This window comes from Anoplopoma fimbria, chromosome 3 (assembly GCF_027596085.1).
Source record: "Anoplopoma fimbria isolate UVic2021 breed Golden Eagle Sablefish chromosome 3, Afim_UVic_2022, whole genome shotgun sequence".
NCBI lineage: Eukaryota > Metazoa > Chordata > Actinopteri > Perciformes > Anoplopomatidae > Anoplopoma > Anoplopoma fimbria.
This window is the reverse complement of record NC_072451.1, coordinates 14,532,535-14,554,708: the sequence shown is the minus strand read 5'-3', so window position 1 is coordinate 14,554,708 and position 22,174 is coordinate 14,532,535. Positions and strand designations below refer to the sequence as shown.

General features: G+C 41.1%; 1 protein-coding gene across 10 annotated transcripts in view; it reads left to right on the top strand.

Annotated features, from left to right (window-relative positions):
- The window catches only part of carmil3 (capping protein regulator and myosin 1 linker 3), a 79,213-nt gene that overhangs the window by 35,717 nt on the left and 21,322 nt on the right, over window positions 1-22,174 (top strand). For all 10 annotated transcript variants that reach the window (XM_054626457.1, XM_054626510.1, XM_054626488.1 and 7 more), the window contains exons 15-24: window positions 997-1,074; window positions 5,964-6,040; window positions 11,281-11,385; window positions 14,280-14,349; window positions 14,457-14,538; window positions 18,009-18,105; window positions 18,195-18,249; window positions 19,701-19,873; window positions 20,946-21,014; window positions 21,449-21,542. In XM_054626457.1, the coding sequence (XP_054482432.1) occupies window positions 997-1,074; window positions 5,964-6,040; window positions 11,281-11,385; window positions 14,280-14,349; window positions 14,457-14,538; window positions 18,009-18,105; window positions 18,195-18,249; window positions 19,701-19,873; window positions 20,946-21,014; window positions 21,449-21,542 (900 nt within the window). The remainder of the gene's footprint in view (window positions 1-996; window positions 1,075-5,963; window positions 6,041-11,280; window positions 11,386-14,279; window positions 14,350-14,456; window positions 14,539-18,008; window positions 18,106-18,194; window positions 18,250-19,700; window positions 19,874-20,945; window positions 21,015-21,448; window positions 21,543-22,174) is intronic.

Here is a 22,174-nt window from a genome sequence, read left to right as displayed (position 1 = left end):
AGCCATATTGGACATACTGCAGAGAAGTGTCCCCCAGCATGATGCTGCCACCGCCGGGCTTCACACTGTGCAGGCTGCAGTATGTTTATGATGATATGATGGGTTGAAAAGCTCTTAGTCGACCACAGATGCCCCTTCCAGCTGGCTTGAGAGTCTCCCACGTGCCTCCTGACAAACTGTAAAAGAGATTTCGTGAGAGTTTTTTTTTTTTTTTTTTCCAGGGTGGCTTTCTCTTTGCCACTCTCCCATAAAGCTGCGACAGGTGAAGCACCTGGCAACCTGTTGTTGTCTGCACAGTCTCTCCTACCTGTGCCGCTGAAGACTGGAGCTCCTTCAGGGCCCTCTTGTACACTCAAACTCAGTTTTTGAGGACAGCCTACTCTAGGCAGATTCTCAGCTGTGCCATACGCCTTCTATTTCTTAATAATCGCTTTGACTGTCCTCCAAGGGATGTTCAGGGGGTGAATATTTATGCTCTTATATCTGTATTTCATAGGGCTGTACCAAATAGTTTAAAGCTTTTCAGCGTCATTTAAAAAGCTGACATTTGAATGTTGCCATCTTTGTATATTTTTTGCATGTCTAATCATTCTGTTTAAACCCAGTATTTCTGCACAGTTGCAGATAAAGATTAAGGCTAAGTGTCCTTATAGCGTTCTTTTTTTCTGAGCGCCAGCTCAAGAGCGCTTCGACTTTTTAGTGTGGCCGCTCCGAGCGCTTCTTGTTGAAATTCTCTGAACTTTCTGGAGAGACGCTGGTGTAATTCATCCAAGACCTTTTATTCCCCTTTGACATGATTGGATATTTTTCTATTGAGCAGTCTCCAAAAAGTTACATTAAACCTGCTCTTATTCAATGTTGCAAAATGGAATACAAATTAAAACATCCACAAGGGTCAATGAATACTTTTTTATAAACACTGTATACACACATAATGTATGCATGTATATTTTTCATTATCATTCTCTAAAAGATACTCTTGTTCTTCCCGTGCAGAACCTCTACCTGTTCCTGGCCCAGCCCAACTGCCTGGTCCATTTGGACCTGTCTGGGACAGACTGCATCGTGGACTCGGTTTGTGCTCATTGTCTCTGTGACAGTCACTATCCCACCCATCCCCGACTGATCTCATCTCTTGGATGGGATTCAGGCCAGGAAAAACAGAAGGGGGTAGCGTCCTGAATATGAATAGCCCACCTCACAAAAAACAATGTTACCTCAGTAGACTCACAGTCTTTCTTCGAGCTCCTCTGTTCATAATGCTTTGGGTGATAGAAAAAGATCTTAGAATGGACTACAATAGAAATGTATAGCCTCTTATGAATTATACAAATGATACAGTGTATGAATAGCCTACAAGAGCCTTTGTTTCATGGGTTTGTTCACATCTTTGTCGCTTCAGAAGGATGACTTTGTCTGTGTTGTTACCGTGTCTAAATTTAGCGTGTCTGCCACTGTGACAAAACGGTGTCTTGCCGCATTAGCAGTTATGCTAACGGGTGAAAGGATGACAGAGCTTTCTCTCTGAAAGAATTCAGCGACCGCGTTTGAATGTTTCCGCCCCTGCTGGTTCCTGCTGAGATGGCAGTTCTTCCCGGTTCAGTGTGAATAGACAAGACTCAGTGGAAATCTGGTGAAAGTTACAACCGAGCACAGGAAGTTTTTAGTGTCTGTGTCCCTCCGGAAGATGTAGAGGTGTCGTGGAAAGTGCTGGCCGAATGGGAGGTCACATTCAGTGTTAATGTCCCGTCGCTCTGCTGCTCTGTCAGTGCTGTATTGCTGCTGACAGGATCACCTGCGGTAGAACAGACATAAATCTCTTATTTCATTGTGTTCTCTGCTGCTGGAAGGTAAGAGGTCAGAGTCAGCTAGATCTATCTACTCTGATCTCACTGACACCTCAGCAGGACCAGTGTTCGCTGACATGGAGGTTGGTGTCTGAACTTCACACTCCATACATTGCCACGATGCCTCGTCATATTTCAAATCAAGCATATTTGCTGGTCTGCAGGTTTTAGACCAACACTTTCACCTACATGAATTAACCTCATTGCTGATTCAGTACAGTGTTCCTCTCAGTGGTGTGATGTAACTTGAGAACCGTTACTCAAGTACTGTACTTAGGTGCAGCTTTGCAGTACTTGTTCTTTACTATTTCCATATCACGCTTGTACTCTACTATATTTTAAAGGCATATTTTGTACTTTTTACTCTAGCACATAATCGACAGCTGTAGTTATTGCTTAGCAAAAAAAAAAATCTTCTTCTGAGACAGGATGCATTGTTCAGTTATTTAAAAAAATGAATCAAGTCATTTTAGTCTGTAGTGTAGTATTGGATTAATTCAACTGGTTATTTTTATGCTGATCAATTTAAAACAATCTATTGTAGATCCACTTTTGAAGAACTATTGCTAACAGTGCTAACCTCAGTGACAAATGCATTGCGTTTCCTGTAACTGCTTCACAATAAAAGCCTCCCTGTGTTTCGCCAGATGCTGGGAGCTAGCAGTTCTGTTAGCATTAGCAGTGATTTGATTTTCCTCTGATACAGCTGTAGCAGAGTGAACAGTAAAACAGTGAGGCTGATATCAGTTAGATGAAAATACAACCAGTAATGTTAGATTCCATGCATTGTTTCCTTGTATGTGTGAAGGAAATGTTGATCCAGTGCAGATATGGTGTACTCCGTCACTTACAAGACAACTACCATATAAAGAGGTAGTGATAGAATGAAAACACATTGAAATGCAAATCATAAAATAGTATGAAAAGCAAGGTGCTTAAAGGTGCAGCCAAAACATTTTCATACACAACCCCAGCGTGCACCGAGCCACACGATAAAATTCCAGCCAATCAGCAACAGGTAGTGTTTGTGCTTGGGCACAGGACAAGGGAAAAGGCCACAAATGTATGACTAGTCCAGCAAGAGTAATGGTTAATCTTGAGGGGGGTATTTGTTTGGCTGTTGAGTTAAAATATCAACAGTCTTTCTCCAGAATGGCAGACTCCACCTTAAGTTAAGGATCCGAATTCTTCATATACTTTAACCCCTGTTTTTTTCTTTTTTACCACAATGCCTTGCACTTTACTGCACGTGTGTTTGCTTTCTTTCCTCGCTGCACTTCACTCGAGCAGTTTAATACCCCAAGGAGCCGACAGCTTGTCAGGCTGGAATCTGTTTCAGGGGGAAAAAGTCCACCCCGTGAAACTAATCCTCCTTCCTCCCCGTAAACGTGGACCATCAATTTTGTATTGAATTATGTGCATGAGTGGAAGTCATTGCATCTATTCTGCTTTCTTCGCAAGTTCTGGAACTTTGTCTCCCCCTGTTTCTCCTTAAAAATCCCCTTGAGACTGAGAGAGTGCTTTCTGTGATAGCTGCTTCATGTCCTGTGTTTTGCTAATTGTCATTTATCCTTCAGAGAGGAACTGTCTATGGGAGAATTTGTCTTTTTTAGTGTTGGGCTGTTGGATTGCATTATTAATAAGCCCCTGTTTTTAATCTACGTTGATGTACCGACAACGGTCGATCAGTCAATTTGTGTGATGGATCACACTGCCAGCGAAAAAATGGATTTGTCCGATAGTTTAACCTCTCGCAAGTGATGAGATGCCGCTAAAAGTCTAACAAGAAATTGGTTTTGATGCCGATTATATTTGCCTAGAGCTCTCTCCTGTCCAGCTCACACACATATCTCATCTTTATTTCAAGATTAAATGGATCAGATTCCTGTATAGTAATTTTTTGGTGCTTTCCAGAACCTTGTGGTTTGAAAGTGAGCCATATCTTCACAAGATGAGAGCTTGATTGGATATGCACTTTGAAGGAAGCTAGATGGATGGCTCTATAGCTGCATGATGTCACATTGATCATTTAAGAAGGGAAGCTTTGATTGACACAGCACATTTAATTTCCTTCACAAGTTTTCAGTTTTTTTTCTCCCACCATATTTAATGTGGAAATTGACATTTGATGGATATTCAGTATAACAAATTGTAAGTTATACAATTAAGTAATTCCTTTTTTTATTTTTATTTAGCTGGTATGGTTTCAGCTTGATTCTGATTCAGTGTAATAGAATTACTCTTGTTATTGCCCATTTGGTCGCGCTATCGGGAATTGGTAGACTTTCTCTGACTGATGACCACTTTCCGTACACACTTTAAAAGATTGGTGGGAACACAGCGACTGCTATATTTCACTCAGCTGCTAGAGCTAAGGGGCATTAACCCTGAAATGGGCAAGTACATAGGAAATAAAATTTCCAACTATAAGGATCTGAATTACCAAGATGTTTTTTTCTTTTAAAAATATGTCTGTCTTTTTTTTTATTTTTTTTTTTTATAATTTCCTATTAAGGGTTTAGTTTTTTTAGGAAATGCAACAACTTTGACAATTTCACTATCTATGGCATGGCTTAGTACTGTAGGTCGCAAGGTTGGTCTGTTTGTCTTGTCCTCTAGCGCCACCATGAGTGGGCGCTGACTTTTTTTCTGAATTGCTTACGAATACTCTACATGCAGCATCTTAAAATTCTACCAAAGTTAAGTGGGGAATATGTTTTTAAAGTATAAAAAGAAAAAATATGTTTGAATGATGTATCATTAGGTATTACATGATCAACTTGTAAGTACTGAAGCATCGATGCGTTAGCAGAATTTTGGTGTTGGAGGTGGCGCTAATTTTAAGTTCTTTATACGCTGTTAAGTAGTTTAGCTCAGTGGTATCCAACCCCTCTCTGTTCATTGTGTACACATGACATCTATTGCACCCCCCCTAAATTTGTGATTTGTAATATTGGGCTATTCAAGGAAAAATTGAATTGAGTAAAAGCTGCTTTCCACCACTGTACACAGCTAATCCCAAGTCAATGACTACCTGAGCCAAATCCTCTGATCCGCCGGTTCTCCTCAGATCCTCCGCTTCTTCTCTTCTAGCCGTACTCCACAGAGCGGAGGGAAAACATTTGGGTGATGCTGCTTTCAGAAATTACGCTCCAAGCAGCTGGAACAGCCTTCCAGAGGATCTGAGAGGAGCTGAAAATATTGATATTTTTATATGTGAACTAAAAAACCCTCATGTTTAGTCTGGCTTTTATGCAGTGTTTTTATAAACATTTTGGTTTTATTATTTGAACTTATTCAATTATCATGTTTATTTATTTTGCTCTACTTTGTGTTATCAACATTAATTGTTGATCAATTTATCTTATTCTATTTTGTAACATTTTTCCACTTTTAACATCCTAAGTTGTGTCATTGCTTGTAAAGCACTTTGAAGTTAATTTGACTCCATCTGAAACTGATCCACCACAATTGAGTGTCTTAGACCAAAGCACATTTTTAAGTGCCTTGCTCAAGTGCACACAGTAATAACGTGGAATCTTAGTTAGTACTCACAGCAGATAATGAACAAGCAGTAATATGTGAAAATTCCGTTTTAGAGATGACATTCACCTCAGATGATTCCATGTTCCTCTTCTGTCACACTCTGTAGATGCTCAATATTTGTGTGTATGGCTGTAAAAACGTAATGATAAAGGTTGTATTATCGTATAAACCCAAACCATATGGCACAAAAAAAAAGGATCAAACAAATCCTAAAACAAATTGCAACAACTGCTTTGTCCTGATTTGACCAGCAGTACCATCTCATTTGTTCTGGTGCTTCTTTCACGCACCAATCTGCAGTCAGGCTTCTATGAAATTCGATTATTTAATGCCATCTCTAATGCTAGCATGATGCATTTAGGGACCTCTTTATTGAATAGGCTTCTGCCAAGAAGGACATACAGCAGCATCACTCTTTTCACTGTGTTCAAATTGCATTTGTGTCAGCCTTAATCACTTGTGCAGCGTTCAAGAGCCAAAATAACTGTTATACAACACACTCACATTCTGCTGTAGTGAACATAACACAACTCATTTATATCTCTGTGTGTCTCTCTGTTTCTCTGCCAGCTGTTTGGGGCCTTGCTGCGAGGCTGCTGCGCTGACCTCTCCTACCTGAACCTCTCCAAGAACTCCTTCTCTCACAGGTGGGCGTTCACCTCGGTGTAAATCCCCGTTAAAGTTTTTTTTTTGTTTTTTTTCTCCCCCGTAAAGAAGCAACATTTGTTTTCTTCCTTGTGACTCAGCCAAACAAGCTCTGGAGGATTTCCAGTCAGGAGGCACCGAGCAGAGCGAGCATCCTCATTTCTTTTCTGCTGTAGATTAGCGTTTAGCCCTGGACCTCACTGACGTAATTAGCGTGCACGCTCGGCTCGCCCCCTTAAATTGCTCTGCCTCGCTGCATATATATATATTTATTTTTGTTTGTTTGTTTGTGTGTCTGTGCAGAATGTGTTCCCGTCTGTCTTTAATGTACACATGTCTCTGTTTGCTAACAAGTTTTCCATCTGTCAAGCACTTGTTTGCGTTTTTCTCTCTCTCTCTCTCTCTCTCTCTCTCTCTCTCTCTCTCTCTCTCTCTCTCTCTCTCTCTCTCTCTCTCTCTCTCTCTCTCTCTCTCTCTGTGTGTGTGTGAGATTACCTAGCAAGCAGGCAGAAGCTGCTCCGGCTCTCATCATGTCGTGTCCCCCGGGAGCCCAGGAGCTCCCCTGCTCAGCATATTGCATTACAGAATTACTCAGGAAGAAGTTGGTGAAAAATGAGACTAATTTTAGACGGGAATTATTGTTCCAATCCCCAGGCTCCCACGCCTGCATTTTCTTCCTCTCTTACTCTCTCTCCCGCTTGCTCTGTTTCTTTGTATCTGCTGGATCTCGATCCATCTTTTACTTTTTGCATCCGTCTTGCTGCACCTCTTGTTCTCTTCTTCACCATTCTCCCTTCATTCCATATTTTTTTTATGATGTGAATTCTTGCTCTTGCTGGAGCTCTTGACCACACAGGTCTCTAATTTCTAAGAGGAAGATTGAATTTCCCAGCATTCCACGCTGCTTTTACTGGACACATCCAGGCTCCATCCATCTTCTCTGTCTGGTTTATATCTCTCCCTCTCCATGGCTGTTTTCTCCTCTCATCCCTCTCTTCTTGCTTACTGCCTCCTTCACTCTATCATCTTCTTTTCTCCCCTCTTTCCTTCCTTCTCTTTCTACGCTTATATTCCTTTCTCCTCTTCTTTTCTCCTTATCACTCTTCCTTCCTTTCCACATTCTCCAACTTTCATCCCCTTTACCACTGCTCTTTCTCCTCACATCCCTCCTCCTCCTCCTTCCCTTCTGCCTCCCTCTCTCCATAGTTCATCCCTCTTCTTGCCGGTTGTGGGTCTTCTGCTATTAAATACTGGCTGGTTCAGTGCTGCCGGTCAGACGGCTGCGGTGTTGCAGGGACAACACGGAGCCGCAAAGCTGAACCGGGGTGATAAGAACCGCCCGGCTGCGGCTCATAAATATGGAACGGAATGCCTCAGACCCCTCCTTCACCCACCACACATACTGGAGTTACACAAACTTACAGACACACACACTTTCGAGAAACAGTGAGCAGTCCGTGTAGATCCAGTGACACACGCGTATACGTGTGGTAACTAGTTGCTGATACGGCTCCCTGGAGAGCGTTTAGTCAGACAGACAGTGACACTATCTACTTATGCGACAGAGGCCTTTTCTGTATCAGTGGAGTCCTGGCAGGCTGTATGCTAATCCTTACAAATGGGTCAAAGAAGAGCCAGCGTTCCTCGCACTGGGAGGTTATCACAATAACAGTGACAGTTTCTTGTAATTCAGCTGCCTGGTTTTCCCCTCACTACTTTCTTAATGTCTTCATCTCCCACCATTTCTCACTCCCTTATGACCTTTTCCATTTTCTACCCGTCATAACTTAATTTTCTCCTGCTTTTTTTCCTCGTCTATATCTCGCATTTTCTTTTATTCCTTTCCTCTCGCTACATCCTGTTTCATCTGTTAACCAAGCTAACACGGTTTTTGTGTGTGTTGGGTGAATGTCAGAGCATTATGAGAGACGTTATTGTGGCTGGTGTTATTGTCAAATAACAAAGTCCTCGATCAAATTGTGATGGTCTCCTATCTAACAGTGCAATTGTAACTCCATGTAAATCACTGGTTCTAGTGCACCAGGACAATAAGGGATTGTACTCACAGGTGCAATATGCACAAAGGATTTTGGTGAAGCAGAATAGAAATTGGTGGGGTGTAGTGATTTTTCATTATATTCTCAGCCAGTCACATTACTGCTCTGATTCCAATTAAACAGCTGCGCCAAACACATGGGCACACAAGAAAGTTGGCTCAGTAATCAGAGAGGAGGCTGCGGAGCTGTGATGTCCTAGAGGTTCAGACATAACACCAATATGATGCTGAAGGCAGGTGATATGTTGTTTTAGACTGAATATGCATCAACGGAGATATTGGAAGGCCGGTCATGTTGATATTTTCCTGAAGTTAAATGATGTGGAGTTTTATTTAGAAAGAAAGCCTCTATCTGAAGTGAACTATTTCTGTGGATGTAACCTATAATAACATAAGATGAAATGCTGCTAATAATGAATACAAAGGCCACAATTTCGAAGAAGGAATTGTGTCACAACGGCGAAATGTGCAGTTGTAACATTTAAGTATCTTATGTTGAGTCTTGAGTCATGTTGTGTATTTGTATGGGAGTAACATGAAGCAGTTAAAGTGTCAGTTAAAGTAAGCAAAGATTGATGTTGTTGGGCTTAAGAGAGTCTAGGGGCCTGTACTACGCAAGGATTTCACCATGCTCTGTGTATCTTTTGGCTGTCTGGCTTAACTAATTCAGCAGAGCAGCATATTTAGAGTTCCTAAAGTTAGACAAATATGAAGAAGTTAAACCCATAATCCAGTCTAAAAGTAACACAGCTTAATCTGCCAAATGCAGGAAGGACCTGCCAAGAAAATGTCAGACTGTATGATCGTGTAAATTAATCGATTTATGATATCACTGCCCATCTAGAGCAGGAATAGAGCTGACCAAATACACGTTTGTGTATTCTGCTATAAACTAATGTGTGCTTGGATGTAATTCTATAGAATTGAAGATAACTTTATTCATCCCCTTGTGGACATTGTGCCATGTATTACAATATTTTAGCTTTACTCTTTCAGCTGCAACCCCGGCCATGTGAAACAGACTTAGGAGCAAATAAAAACTAAGTATAAAATCATAATTAAATGTTTAGCAATCAGTCAGATAAATTTAATTAAATGGAGTTGAAGTATCAGTTCTAGAGAAATAACTTATTTGATCTGGAGCATATATTTGAAATGACAAGGAAAACACCTTTTAAATAGATTGTATAAAGTATAAAATGCTTTCAAATTTGACATCATTAGAAATAGTTATTTTTGTGTATATAATTCAGCAGCAATTTTGTGAATCAGCAATTGTGTGGTAGTCAACACACTAAAATACAGCTCATAGTTAAGTATTTGCAGTGTCAGCAGGATTTAAAGTGGTAAAGGTCACTATATCTGTGGTATAACGTACCGTACAAATCATCCTTGCATATATATACAGAAATAGACTACACAAACCGTGAGGTCATTTATCTACCCCCACTAGCGGCGCTGCTTTAGCGATAGTAATGACTGTTTGTTGGTCCACCACTTTGGTCCGGACTGAAGTATCTCCACTATTATTGGTTGATTTTCGTGGGATTTTGTAAAGACATGCTGCATAATAACTTTTGGGAATTTTGTCACTTTCCAATTTAACTTTATCCATTACTTTTTATGACAAATTACCTGCAAAACTTAACAGCATTCCCATCAACTGCTGTTCTGCTTTGTGTTTATTGTTATTACACAACTGTTCAGATGCTAACATGCTAGATGAAGAAAGTGAACATATGGTAAACATTATACCTGCTAAAAGTCTGTAATTTTCTGTTGCACTCGTGATAGTGTAGCTCGAGGCGCTGTTGTGCCTACGTGTGGCCTCACAGAGCCGCCGGCATGGCTGTCTTTTCTTTATCACTCCATTACTCTATGATGTGTGGCTTTTATTTTGAAAGAAAACGACCAACAATCCACCATCTGCTGTTTTATTGATTCCGTTGCAAAAGAAAACGAGTTCAATCAAAGCAAAGAAAACACGTTTGCCCACGTTCGCAGACATTTTGACATCGTGGCAGGAAACGCACAGCTGTAGCTCCTAACGACCGCATTCCATTTATGGAGCTGGGCCCTCATTAGTGAAATTAGTTACACCTGTGCTTTTCCCGCCACGATGAGTCAAACTGTCTGCTGTGAAAAAAGTTTACATAAAATACCATAGAATAATTGTACACAAGTGCTTCTCCGTCTTTTTGCTGCTCTTAGATTTTCCCAAGAGAGTGACTTCTGCTTTGTATTATATGAATAACTAAAATTATGAGTCATGTTTAAAGTGCCTCGTTCACTGAAACCGTACTTGTTGTTTATCGGGATGATGGTTGGGGAAAAAAAGGCCTTCTGTGCTGCACAAGTAAACAACACATCAGCTGAAGAGAGGTAGCAGGTCATCTTTTCTTGAAAAACAAACCCTAATTCTTCTGAAAGATGAATCTATCCAACTCCCTCACCCCTCCTCCCCTGCCTCTCATCACTCCTCCCCTGTGGTTTATTGTTATTTGTGCAGTGCGGGCTGAAATGGCAGATTGACTGCTTTGACAAGTTCTAAACATGGATCAGAACCGGTGTACTGCATCAATCCCGTGAATGCAGACGATCGGCCCCCTCATGTATCGCGGCCCGGAGGGATGTTGCACACACACACACACACACACACACACACACACACACACACACACACACACACACACACACACACACACACACACACACACACACACTCTGTCCTTCCTCTCTGATGACAGGCTAATGCACCGTATATGCCAAGCAGATGGTTGGATAATTGGTCAGCGTTACCTTTTTAACTGTTGGCAGTTAATTAATGACAACTTCACCTTTTCAGTGTGTGCTTGATATAAAACTGACCTAAATGTCACCTCCCGGCATCTGTCTACTCAGCCCTTCTTTCTCCCCCCTTTCTCTCCCCCTCCCGTTGTTCCGTTCCCTCTCTGACAGCTCTCCTCTTGTCTGCTGCAAAATTTCCATCCTTTTCTGTCAGCGTTTCGGCTCCCTCTGTCATCCGCTGTCTCATATCGGCTCTCATCATCTGCTCACCTCCTTTCATTTTCTATCTGTCCAACTGCCTCATTGATTGTGCTCTATCTTTTTATGTCCTGCTCTTCCCTCCTACTCCTACACACTTTAAAAATCCTTTCTTTTGTTTTCTGCTCTGTTCTTTTCCAGGAAACAGAGAGATTCTCTGCCAACTTTCCGCCAGTTCTTCAGCTCTGCATTCAGCCTGACCCATGTCAGCCTGGCATCTGTGAAAGTCCCTCCTGATTCACTGAGGTGAGTCACTCCACTCCTCTTGCTTCTCCATTATGTGCATGCTCGTCTCCGACCTCTGACCTCCCTCTATATATCAGCCCGAAAAAAATCTCAGCGTGCCATCTTGAAGGATGTCTCAATTCCTAAAATTATTTCCTTGTGTCTCTTCCTTGCCTCCTTTGCTCACACCTCAGGTGGGAGTGACTAAGACGCGAGGAGAGGAAAGGAATCAAGGATGTAAAAACTGAGAAATTAGAAAAAGCCCTCTGTTACAGGCGAGGATTTAGAGCGACCTTTGAAACATGCTGTGTATGATGGAAATCAACCCTGAAACAGACGATAAGACAGAGCATCTGTACCTCTCACAGTAACCTCCATTCAGTTTGACCCCTTTTGCATTTGTCATCATTTTTATGAATAGATTATGTTTTCATACAGCAAAAAAAAGAAACAAATGAATATGTAAATGCAGCAAAATGTGTTAAAGATGTTATCCCACAAACAACTTTGGGAGGTAACAATAGATGCATATGGCCATGCTACTTACAAAATCCATCTTTCGGAGATATGAATAAATAAATGCAAAATGAACAAATCAATCTTAAAAGGACATCAAACAAAACTTCAAACATGTCCTGTTAAGATACTCGCAATGTTGTTTTTTTTAAAGTTAGAGGAAGTGACCTGTGAAAAGTCCATTAGGAAAAAAAATCTAATTCAGTGCCAGGTGCGATTGTCACAAAGGTACCAAAGCCCCATCTAAACCCAGAAGCATGTTAAGTCCACATACAAAGGTGGTCAAGGGACATATTCAAATGTAAAGAATCCAGCATTCATAGTGGCGTTCCTGATGCAGTTATGTCATGAATATTCATCCGATGGTGATCAGCTTTGACTAGTGTATCACCCACTGTGACAGCCAATTGGCAAACAGTGACTTCATCTTTAGTGAGAGAACCTCTGGACAGGATGCACACCCTGAGTTGGCAAAGTAAACCGCATTCAAAGCCAAGCAGATGCACTGAAATACACATCAGACGATATTAAACTGACGTTATGTTAGAAAGATGAATAAAGTCACTATTTATGGAAGCAAAAACAAAGTATGTTGCTGTATGATATGTTAAATGAAGAGGTGATGGATAAAGTCAGCAGGTAGAGATACAGATCTTACTAGATGCTGTCAAATAGATTCATTTGGATACTATGGGAATATTATACATGGCTTGAAATGATAAAACGAATGAATGTGTCGCTCAAAAAAACATTTTATTGAATAGTTACAATACATCTTTCATCATTTCTATCATGAATTTGTCAAACACGTAGGAGTTAATGAAATCCATGTTATAAGCCCATCAATGAATGAATTACTGTAAAGGAGCCAATATGGAGGTGTAGGAGACACGTTTCCTCATTTCAGTTTTGTAACCAGTGTTGCTTCTCAGGTTACAGTCCAGCAGCTGCGTGCTCACATAAATGTGGGGATCTATTTAGCTATGATAGATAGATGTAAGTCGTATATATGACATTATTCTATTATATTTCTAACTGTCCACCACTTCAAGTGCGTTTCTGGCTGTTTTTACCGATGACGCCTCTCTGTGTCAACAAGCATTTGTGCTGCTGACGATATGTAGTCAAACTTGAAATAGTGAAGGGTGTACTGGGGCCACTCTTGCTAAAAATGTGTCCACTCGTGATGCTGTAAGGTGCTTCAGTTTAAAGTGCCGTCTAAATTACACCCAGGAGGGATCCCTGCTGAAGGCGTTTTACGTTTTATATCCAACCTTTTGCAAACAGTTAGAGAGGAGACTCTTAAAATATAAGACCTTTCATTTTTTTATTGTGTCAGGCTTGAAGATTTAAAATAGCTCATACCATATGGAGTGCAGTTTGCATCCAAACCATCAGTGTGATTCAATCATCAAGGCCCACATTTGGTTTCAAATGCTTTTCCTCGACAGTAGGGCCTTTTTCTGTTGTGTTGATGAACTGGCCTTCAAAAAGAGGACACAGATTGAAGCCCCCATATTGGCTGGCCTCCACCGCGCTGACGTGTTTTTGTGCAGTACTCTGTATTCTTAACAGCTTCAGGAGATCTGACTGTAGCTAAACCAGCTGAAAGAGCCAAACAAAAAAAATCACGTTTCCCTAAGAGAATAGGATTTATTATGGAGTACTGCTTTATTACAGTCACTCTGTTAGGTTTGTAGCCCGCTGTTAGCTTCTCCTAGCCAAAAAACACAAATCAATAGCGGAGTAAACAAAGCAAACTGCCAACAACAATAGAGATGATTGCGTGCTGCATGATGGATCTCAGCCAAAATGGACGGAGCGGACTCCCCACTTAGCACTTCTCCTCATTACCTCCACATGGTGCAGAACTCTTAAATGTGTATTCGTTGCACGGCATCAACCTCCAGCAGAGCCTTGATGTGCAAATAGAGTCTTCCTTTTGTATCCAGCTGGGCTGTGTGCAGGAGCAACAATTGGCCACTTCCCCAGAATAAACATTAAAGATTTATTTTTATATTTTTTTAGCTATAAATCACATCTTTAAGCTACTTTTCTGTAAGTCATTTAAGATGGCTCTAAAACTTTTAGGTGTGCAGAGGAGAATGTTGTGCAGGATGTGGAGGGGGGGGAGGATCTGTTCAGGTTGCTAGAGGGAGGAAAAGAAGCAATTGGATTTATGTGGGATTGATCTTTCTTTCTCTGTTCTTATAAATTTTTTTCTATTTGTCATATTCACCTTGCCTTTTTCCATTAATTGCCCTTTGTTTCTCCTCCTTTTTCTTCTTATCCACCTATCTTTTCCGCTCTCTCCTCTCTTTCCTTATCTGCTTTTCCATTAATCTCTCTCTCCCCCCCTCTCTCTTTTCCCATCCTACCCTGCCTGTGTTTTCCTTCAGGGCTCTGTTCCTAGGTCTGTCCAATAACCCTCATATCTCTGATTTACACCTGGACATCAGCAGCTGTGAGGTATGCTCTGTTAGTCTTAGCTGTCGGTGCACTCGCTCATCTTCGTCATAGATAGACACTCGTGGCTATCCCGTCACGTCTCACACCACTATGTCTTCCTCCCACAGTTGAGGTCAGCAGGCGCCGGGGTGATTCAGGAGCTGTTTCCTCGAGTTTCATGCGTGGGGACTTTAGACATCTCGGATAATGGTGAGAGACGCACCTGCACACACACATATGATAGACTCAGACTTGAATTTCCCTGCTGCGGGACTAATAAAGGATTATCTTATCTTATCTTATCTTATCTTATCTGAATTTGATTTTCAGATTAAGACACATTTCAGTATTTGAAACCCTTTTGATTTATAGTGGTCTGGATACCAGCATGTGCAGTTTTTCATTTTAAGTACATCTTTTTTGAGATCAGACGTAGTGAAGCAATGCCCCCAGCATTTAAACTAAAGAGGAACTCCAAACATTCTGCATATGAAGTTCAGTTAGGATTTAAGAAAACACATCATTTTTAACAGAAAGCCTGGGCTATTGAAACTGCTTAGATAGATAGATAGATAGATAGATAGATAGATAGATAGATAGATAGATAGATAGATAGATAGATAGATAGATAGATAGATAGATTAGTAATCTAAAAGCTTGGCTACACAAGCTAAAAAGAAAGTTTACCGAGTTGCATTTTAGGAACCGTTCCAGAGACTAAATCAGGCTCTGCCACACAGATCTTTAACCCATCCTTAGCAAAGTGGGATGCTGTGAGGCACAAGGAGAGCAACTTTCCGGGGATCGAACCCCCAATGTCGCCCCAACTTCATTAAGTGCAGTACTAAATTGTTGGAGTGCTCCTTCAAAGGATGGCCCTACATGTGAGTTCCACTAGGTTAAGATTTATTTAAAAGTCCTTTAACCTTTTAGCTCGCAACTCTTTAAATTAATTAGTAAGCAGTTTTACTGACGCAACAAAAATTCTGGCAGAGACACTAAAGTATGCATATATAATATAAAGTTATTGATAATTTATAGCAAATATACAGTTAGATTTGTCAAAATATGCTTTGCTCTTGGAGAAAGCTCGGGAGAATTGGAGCAGCTATAAAGATTTTTCTGGGAGAGCTAATCCCTTTTAATAAATGTACATGAACATTAAAGCTAGTTAAAACAACAATAGCAAAAGCTGATGATATGACATAACAATGTTAACATTAGTGTATCAGCAGAGGAATAGTGAGCTGTACAACTGCACGTCTACAATTGCTGGCAGCCGATGAACAAGCCAGAGATTGCGAAAGATGAATGCTCTCCCTACTAGATGAAACGGCAGTGACGCAATCATTCACAAGTAAACAAATGTTTATATTCTGTCTGTATTACCAGCCAGGCAAATTAAGCAAAGACCCAGACTTGGTGCACCAGGCCGTCAGGGACCCCCATCATTTGCTGCATGCTATTGCTTTTAATAATTTGAGTAATTGCAAATTTGTTAGTGAATTTGCAACTCTAAAAGTTAAATTTCAATTAAGACAGGTCCTACATTTTTAGCTAATCTCAGCACTGTCTCATAGAGGGGCCTGAATACTGTACATTATGTTTAATCAAAGGCACAAACCATTTGATACATAAATATTGGCAGCATTATTCCAACAAAGTTGTGCTGGTTGATCTGTTGGCTTCTGGGCCTCAAACGCAGCTTCTACTTAGTATCATGTATACCCGGTACTAAATGTAGAAACGACAGTGTACACACTAGAGGTGTAACGGATCATAAAACTGACGGCTTGTACCGTATCACGGATCAGAGTCACTGATCGGATCATCGATATGACCAGAACGAAAAGAAAAAAAAGGGAGCAAATATAACTTTTAGAGATGCCTCATGCCTGATCTTTTTGCCGGCAATACTAATTGCCGATTATAGCAGCTGGTCTACCAGACTCCAGACTAATTATTTTGGCCACCATCCCAAAAATCATTTCAACCACTCTGAAGTCTGTAAACCACATTTTACTTTACATATAGGGTTTTCTTTCCCTCAATAAAAACATACAACTCGGAAAGGAAGTGAAAAATTGTATCGGTATGGATTAAAACAAATCCTGTCATTAGTAATTTGAATGATGTATTATAATCCGTTTAGCGCCAGTGTAAACAGGTCATAATTACCTCTCTAATATCTATTTATGTTGTTTTGAAAACATCTCCTTCATACAACTGGATTTATTCAAGTTTCTCACCAACTTTACATTTTAAGAGATTTCATGTGAACACATAATGATAGCTTTATAATTTACCTTTGCCCAATACTTATTCTCCCTACATCACCGTGTTTATCATCATATAATCTTGCTGTATTGGAATAATGTTATGAACATTTTATAGCAAAAGATGTCCTCAACATTATAGACGGATCCAACTTCTATTTGAACTCTCTTCCAAGGTGCATGAAACAGGAAAAAAAAAGGTCCAGCAAAACCTGTAGCATATAGAACAACTTTCTCCTAGTGCTGCTGGAGTTTTTACTTTCTAACACTCTTAACCTTGAAGCTGCTGTCTGCATGCATTCACTCAATGCCTAACCACCCGTGTTCTGTCGTGTCACAGTTCCCTGTCATTGACACGGGAATAAACTCACTTCACATCAGAGGCATGTGAGTTTATTTAAACACAGATATTTTTGCTCTCTGAATGAGGCTTTTAAGTCTTTGTTGCTGAAATATCTCGCCATGGTAACCACTTTCCCTCAGCAGCATCCTCCATCCTTGAGCTTTTGAGAATGTGAGTGGGTGGGAGTGGGGGGGGTTAATTAGGAGTATTTTGGCATTTCAGTGGGCAGTGAGATTTTGTTCTAAACAAGACCCATGAGATGAAAAAAAAAAAAAAACTGAGCTTTCAAAGCAAGAAATGTCAGCACCTGGCAGAGTAAATGATGAGTCACTGGTGTGACAGCCCAGCAATTTGTGTAGTAAAATATGACTCTTTTTCAGTTTGATATGCAAGTTAACACCTCATCTTGTTTGTGTTAAATATTAAAGGGATAGTTTGGATTTTTAGAAGTGGGTTTGTATGTATCCATGCTCTCTGGTGAATCCAACAAACACTTCAAAACATCTGTTTTCTGCAAAGTAAAATCACAGTTTTTTTTCAAAGGAGTGTGGTGGCTTTGAAGAGAGCATAGATGGATATAGCGGCTTCAGTCCCCAGTCAGAAAGAGCTGTCTGACAGCAAGATACAGCAGTGAAAATAATCGAAATGTAGCATTCACTTAAACTCATATTGATTGCTTTAGCTGGGCCTTTCATTTAGATGGCAAAAATACGTTCAGCTGCCAATCACAGCTGTAGTTTTTTAAGCTCCTGTGCTGGTACTCCAGCCTGATTCCATAAAGTGGGGGCGTGCCGACTGCCATCTCCTGTATGTATATACACTGACTATGGATAAGTGGATAAGTACGTCACACAACCCCACGTTAAAACATCAGAACTATCCTTTTAACCCCAAAAAGTTTCATGCCTAATCTCTTTGGTGAGATGTAATCAAACATCTATTTGTATCTAGGTTCACAGACATTGGAAGAGCAAAGTAATGCTTGAGTTGCCCCCATACTCTACTGATGTGTGTGTTTGTGTTTGTGTTTGTTTGTGTTTGTGTGTGTGTGCTGTGGGCAGGTTTGGATGCTGACTTGCTGGCTGTCATCCCAGCGTTCTCGCGGCACCCCTCCCTCAAACACCTGATGCTGGGGAAGAACTTCAACATCAAGGGCAGGTACGGACCAGGCGGGGAACCAGAGGTACAGATGGTTGTGAAGACGATCCTGATGATGAATGTTTTCCCTCTTCTCTTTGCCTCCTCAGGGTGCTGGATGAAACTCTGCAGAAACTGGTTCATTTGGTGCAAGAGGAAGAGTGTGTGAGTTGGATTGTTATGTAACATATTGTTCACAAATCCTCAGCGGCATTCCGCACAGATGCACGCCTACACACACACAAACGCCTCGCAGATTTGTAGCCCCACGCATGAACAAACACTTGTCACCGTTTAAATTCTCGTGTCCTCATTCATGTGCATTTAAGCGCAGTCTCCCACCTGCCACACACACGAGATGCGAACATGCACGGGAGTCACGTTGTCTATGAGCCCGCACAAGATTCATTTGGTCCCAGTTTATTCACGAGGCTCCCGGGGCTCCCTCTGCTCTCCGCTCTGCAAATCCAGCATGACAAGTTGCTTACTCAATTATTTACCACTGTTGATGGTGATAGCTCACAACGATGCTCTCGCAAACTCAGTACAGTCGGATGCATGTGTGCAAGCAAACTAACAGAGGGACAGATGGGGGTCAAAGTTTAAAGGAAGTACAACAAGTTTGTCAGAGATTGGTCTGTTAGTTAACTCGCTCCAGAGAGTGATGACAACTAAAGACAGCAGAATCATCTGTGCCCTGCACAGATTTGATCCAGGGCTCCATGCTAACACTTCAGAAAATGAGTCACCGGAGGCTGCGAGTAAATAGGAACAAACCATGAGACGATTAGCTTAACTTAGGAAGCAGAGGTAAACAGCTAGCCTGGCTCTGTCCAAGGGAAACACAATCTACCAACCTGAATCTTTACAGCTCTTTAAATAACATTGTTTTATTTTTATAATATTTTGTTTAAGCTGTACAAAGCCAATTTCTGCTTGTTTCAGGTCTTTATGCTAACCTAAGCTAACCAGCTGCTAGCTCCAGCTTCATATCTAGCATACAGACATGTATTTTTTTGTTTTTTGTTTTTTTTATGTCAAAATTTTGTTTTTAAGGTATCATGGACTCCAATTCCTGTTTCCATAACAACTTAACATCACTGATTATGGGAGACTTGATGAAGAAGTTGGTTCTCATCTTAAAAACGTTTCTAAATTGGACTTTAATTTCACTGGAAAAAAAGTTGTAATGTGTCTCCACTGCAAGAAGACACCATTCACCACTTGTAGATAAGGTCCTAATGCAAAAAGTGTGTGCTTTAGCATTGGGACTTTATCGACACTTTATCTGTGCTCTCAAAGTTCTGTGCACATAAGCAGTTGATTATTATGCACTGGGTCTTTCTAGGTGCGTACAAAAACAATACATTTTTCAACTGCAGAGGGTTTAAGCTATTGAAAAACAGATTTTCATCCAGGTTCTTTTATTATTGATTTTCAAAAATCAACAATACAGGAACATTGATCAAAACCAGGTTTTACATTTGTTTTGTAATGATACTTAAAACACTGATAGGTAGTTGTTGAAAAATAAAACCTCACATTTATTTCACCCTTTTAAAGTTCATCATCTCCGGTCTTGTGTCCTCCGTGCTCGCTCTTCCTGCCTCCTCCAGGCCCTGCAGTCCCTCTCCCTGGCTGACTCGAGGCTTCGCCAGCGGGGCACGGTGCTGGTCAACGCCTTGGGCTCCAACGCCTGCCTGCGGAAGGTGGACCTGAGCGGCAACCTCCTGGAGGACTCCGGGGCCAAGATGCTCAGCAAAGCCCTGCAGATCAACACAACACTCAGGTGTGTGTCTGTGGTTTTTTTGTGGGTTTTTTTTTTTAATGGTAGCAATGGAGGGATTCCCTTGCAAATCAGAGCACATTGTTAAACAGCAGGACAAGCAAAAAGAAAGAGGTGTTAGAGGACAGATGAATGATGGGGTCGGAGAGAAAATGAATGCGTTGGTTTGAGGAGTGGATATACTGAGGTTGCTCAGAGGCAGAACAGCGAGTTGAGTGCATTGCTTCAAAGATCGAGGGGGGGAAAAGAAAATCATGTAGGAGATAAGAAGGTAAGACTGAGGAGTTGGAGGGATAGAGTGGAGAATCAGTGCAGGGAGGGGAAATGGCCTTCCGGCATACAATGTATTGCAGCAGAAATGAAAAGACTCAGTGAAGGTGTGTGTGTGTGTGTGTGTGCATGTGTGTGTGTTGGAGGTGGAGGAAAGTAAGGAGCAGATGGAAAATCGTGAGATGGGCAGAAAGAGTTTTGGGAAAGGAGGACAGAAGAGAGACGGGGGGGTCGGATGGAAGTATTAGGATGGGGGAATGGTTAGATATGGACTAGAGAGGGAGAAAAAAGTTACGGAAGGATGGGAGAGGGAGAGACCACCTAAGGAGTGGGATTTGGGTTGAGCTGATTGAATTTCTAGGGCAGAGCGAGTCGAGGGAAGGAGAGATGGAGGAGGAGGATGGATGAGAGGGGCCTAGAATGACTGATAAATTGGAAAGAGGAGTTAGACAGTGTGGAGTGTAGGTGGAGAATCTGCACTGTGGAATAGCAGAAGCTCATTAGTTGCACGACAGTTGTTTGTGCATTCTTAATGTTGCGATATGGTCTCGTTCTATGCATGGAGCAAAAAAAAGAAATGCTGACAAATGTCTTGTTAGTCCTTATGTGATGTATTTGTGCATATAAATACGGTAACTGTAATGCTGGGTGTGTGTGACTGTGTGCATGTGTGCTTTTAGAAGCATCAAAAAGTGACTCCTCTTTTTCTTCTTCTTCTTCTTCTTCTTCTTCTGCTTCTTCTTCTTCCTCCTCCTCCTCCCTGTGTCTGTCTCCCCCTATTTCCCGCTGGTTTGATCCCTCTCAGGAGTGTGACGTGGGATCGCAACAACACCACGGCGACAGGCTTCCAAGATGTGGCGAGAGCGCTGGAGCAGTAAGACGAACACAACACACAGCAAAAAGGAAAAAAAAAAAACGTTTGAAGAGGGGGGGTACACACATAAAACGGATCACTCACACACACACCCATATGAGAGACAGATAACCATATCTGTACAATGTTTATTATTACACAGCGTTTCATCAGTTCTTTGACGTGCATGCCAGTCAAACTGTCATGTTTTTCCAGAGTGTGTGGGTGTGTGTGTGTGGCTGTGAAGTTTGTGTTTATGTGTGAGCTGTACAAGGATGTGTGGGTGTATTTGCGTATTTGGGAATCGGAGACAACTGTTATAAGCGCCCTGGGTGTTTCCTGTTTGTACTTGTTAACATCACAGTTCTTCCTGTTTGTTATTGCAAGGGTAATATAACCTTTATTTCCTTTTCTTTTCTTCCCTCTTTCTCTTCCCTCCCCTCTCCACTTAATAGCAACTTTACCCTTCAGTACATGCCCCTCCCCCTCGGTGATGTCACTCAGGCGTACCGCAGCGCCCCGGAGAAGACTGACCAGGCCCTGACCAAGGTGAATGGAGCTTTTGTTCCTTCAGTTTGTGATGTCTTAATTTGCTGCATCATCTTCTAAAGTTCCTAATGACCATTAGGGTGATGATTTATGGCTTTGATGAATGACTGTAATTTGCCTGTGCATAAGAAGTGATGATTTAATGCGGACGTTTTGATAGATTATTATATTGCTGTTGTGGAAACCCTGCGTGGGATGTGTGCCATAAAAAAAGTTTGCATAAAAAGACAATTACTTTTCAGAGACCTCTGAGTATTTGGGTTGCAATATCAAACCAGTACAATGCAGTAGAGATTGCAAATGCTTTTGTATATAGTGATCCACTCAAGACCTGTTACATGGCTCAGTTTATGCAACATTATAGTGCAGGCAAGCATTTCAGTGTTTTTCCATTTTAAAGAATGTGAAAGAAATGCTCTTAATTAAGAGTGATTGATAAGTATTTAACATATTCCCAAAGGAAAAAATATAAGAAACAGCACAAATGTCAAGACATATTAGTGAAGAGTTACCTTTAAGACCACCATTTTATTTGATGAACTTAGAGCTGAAACGATTAGTAGATTGACAAAATGTTTTATCGTCAACCATTTTAATAATAAGTCAATCATCAACGTTATTTTTTTAAGCAA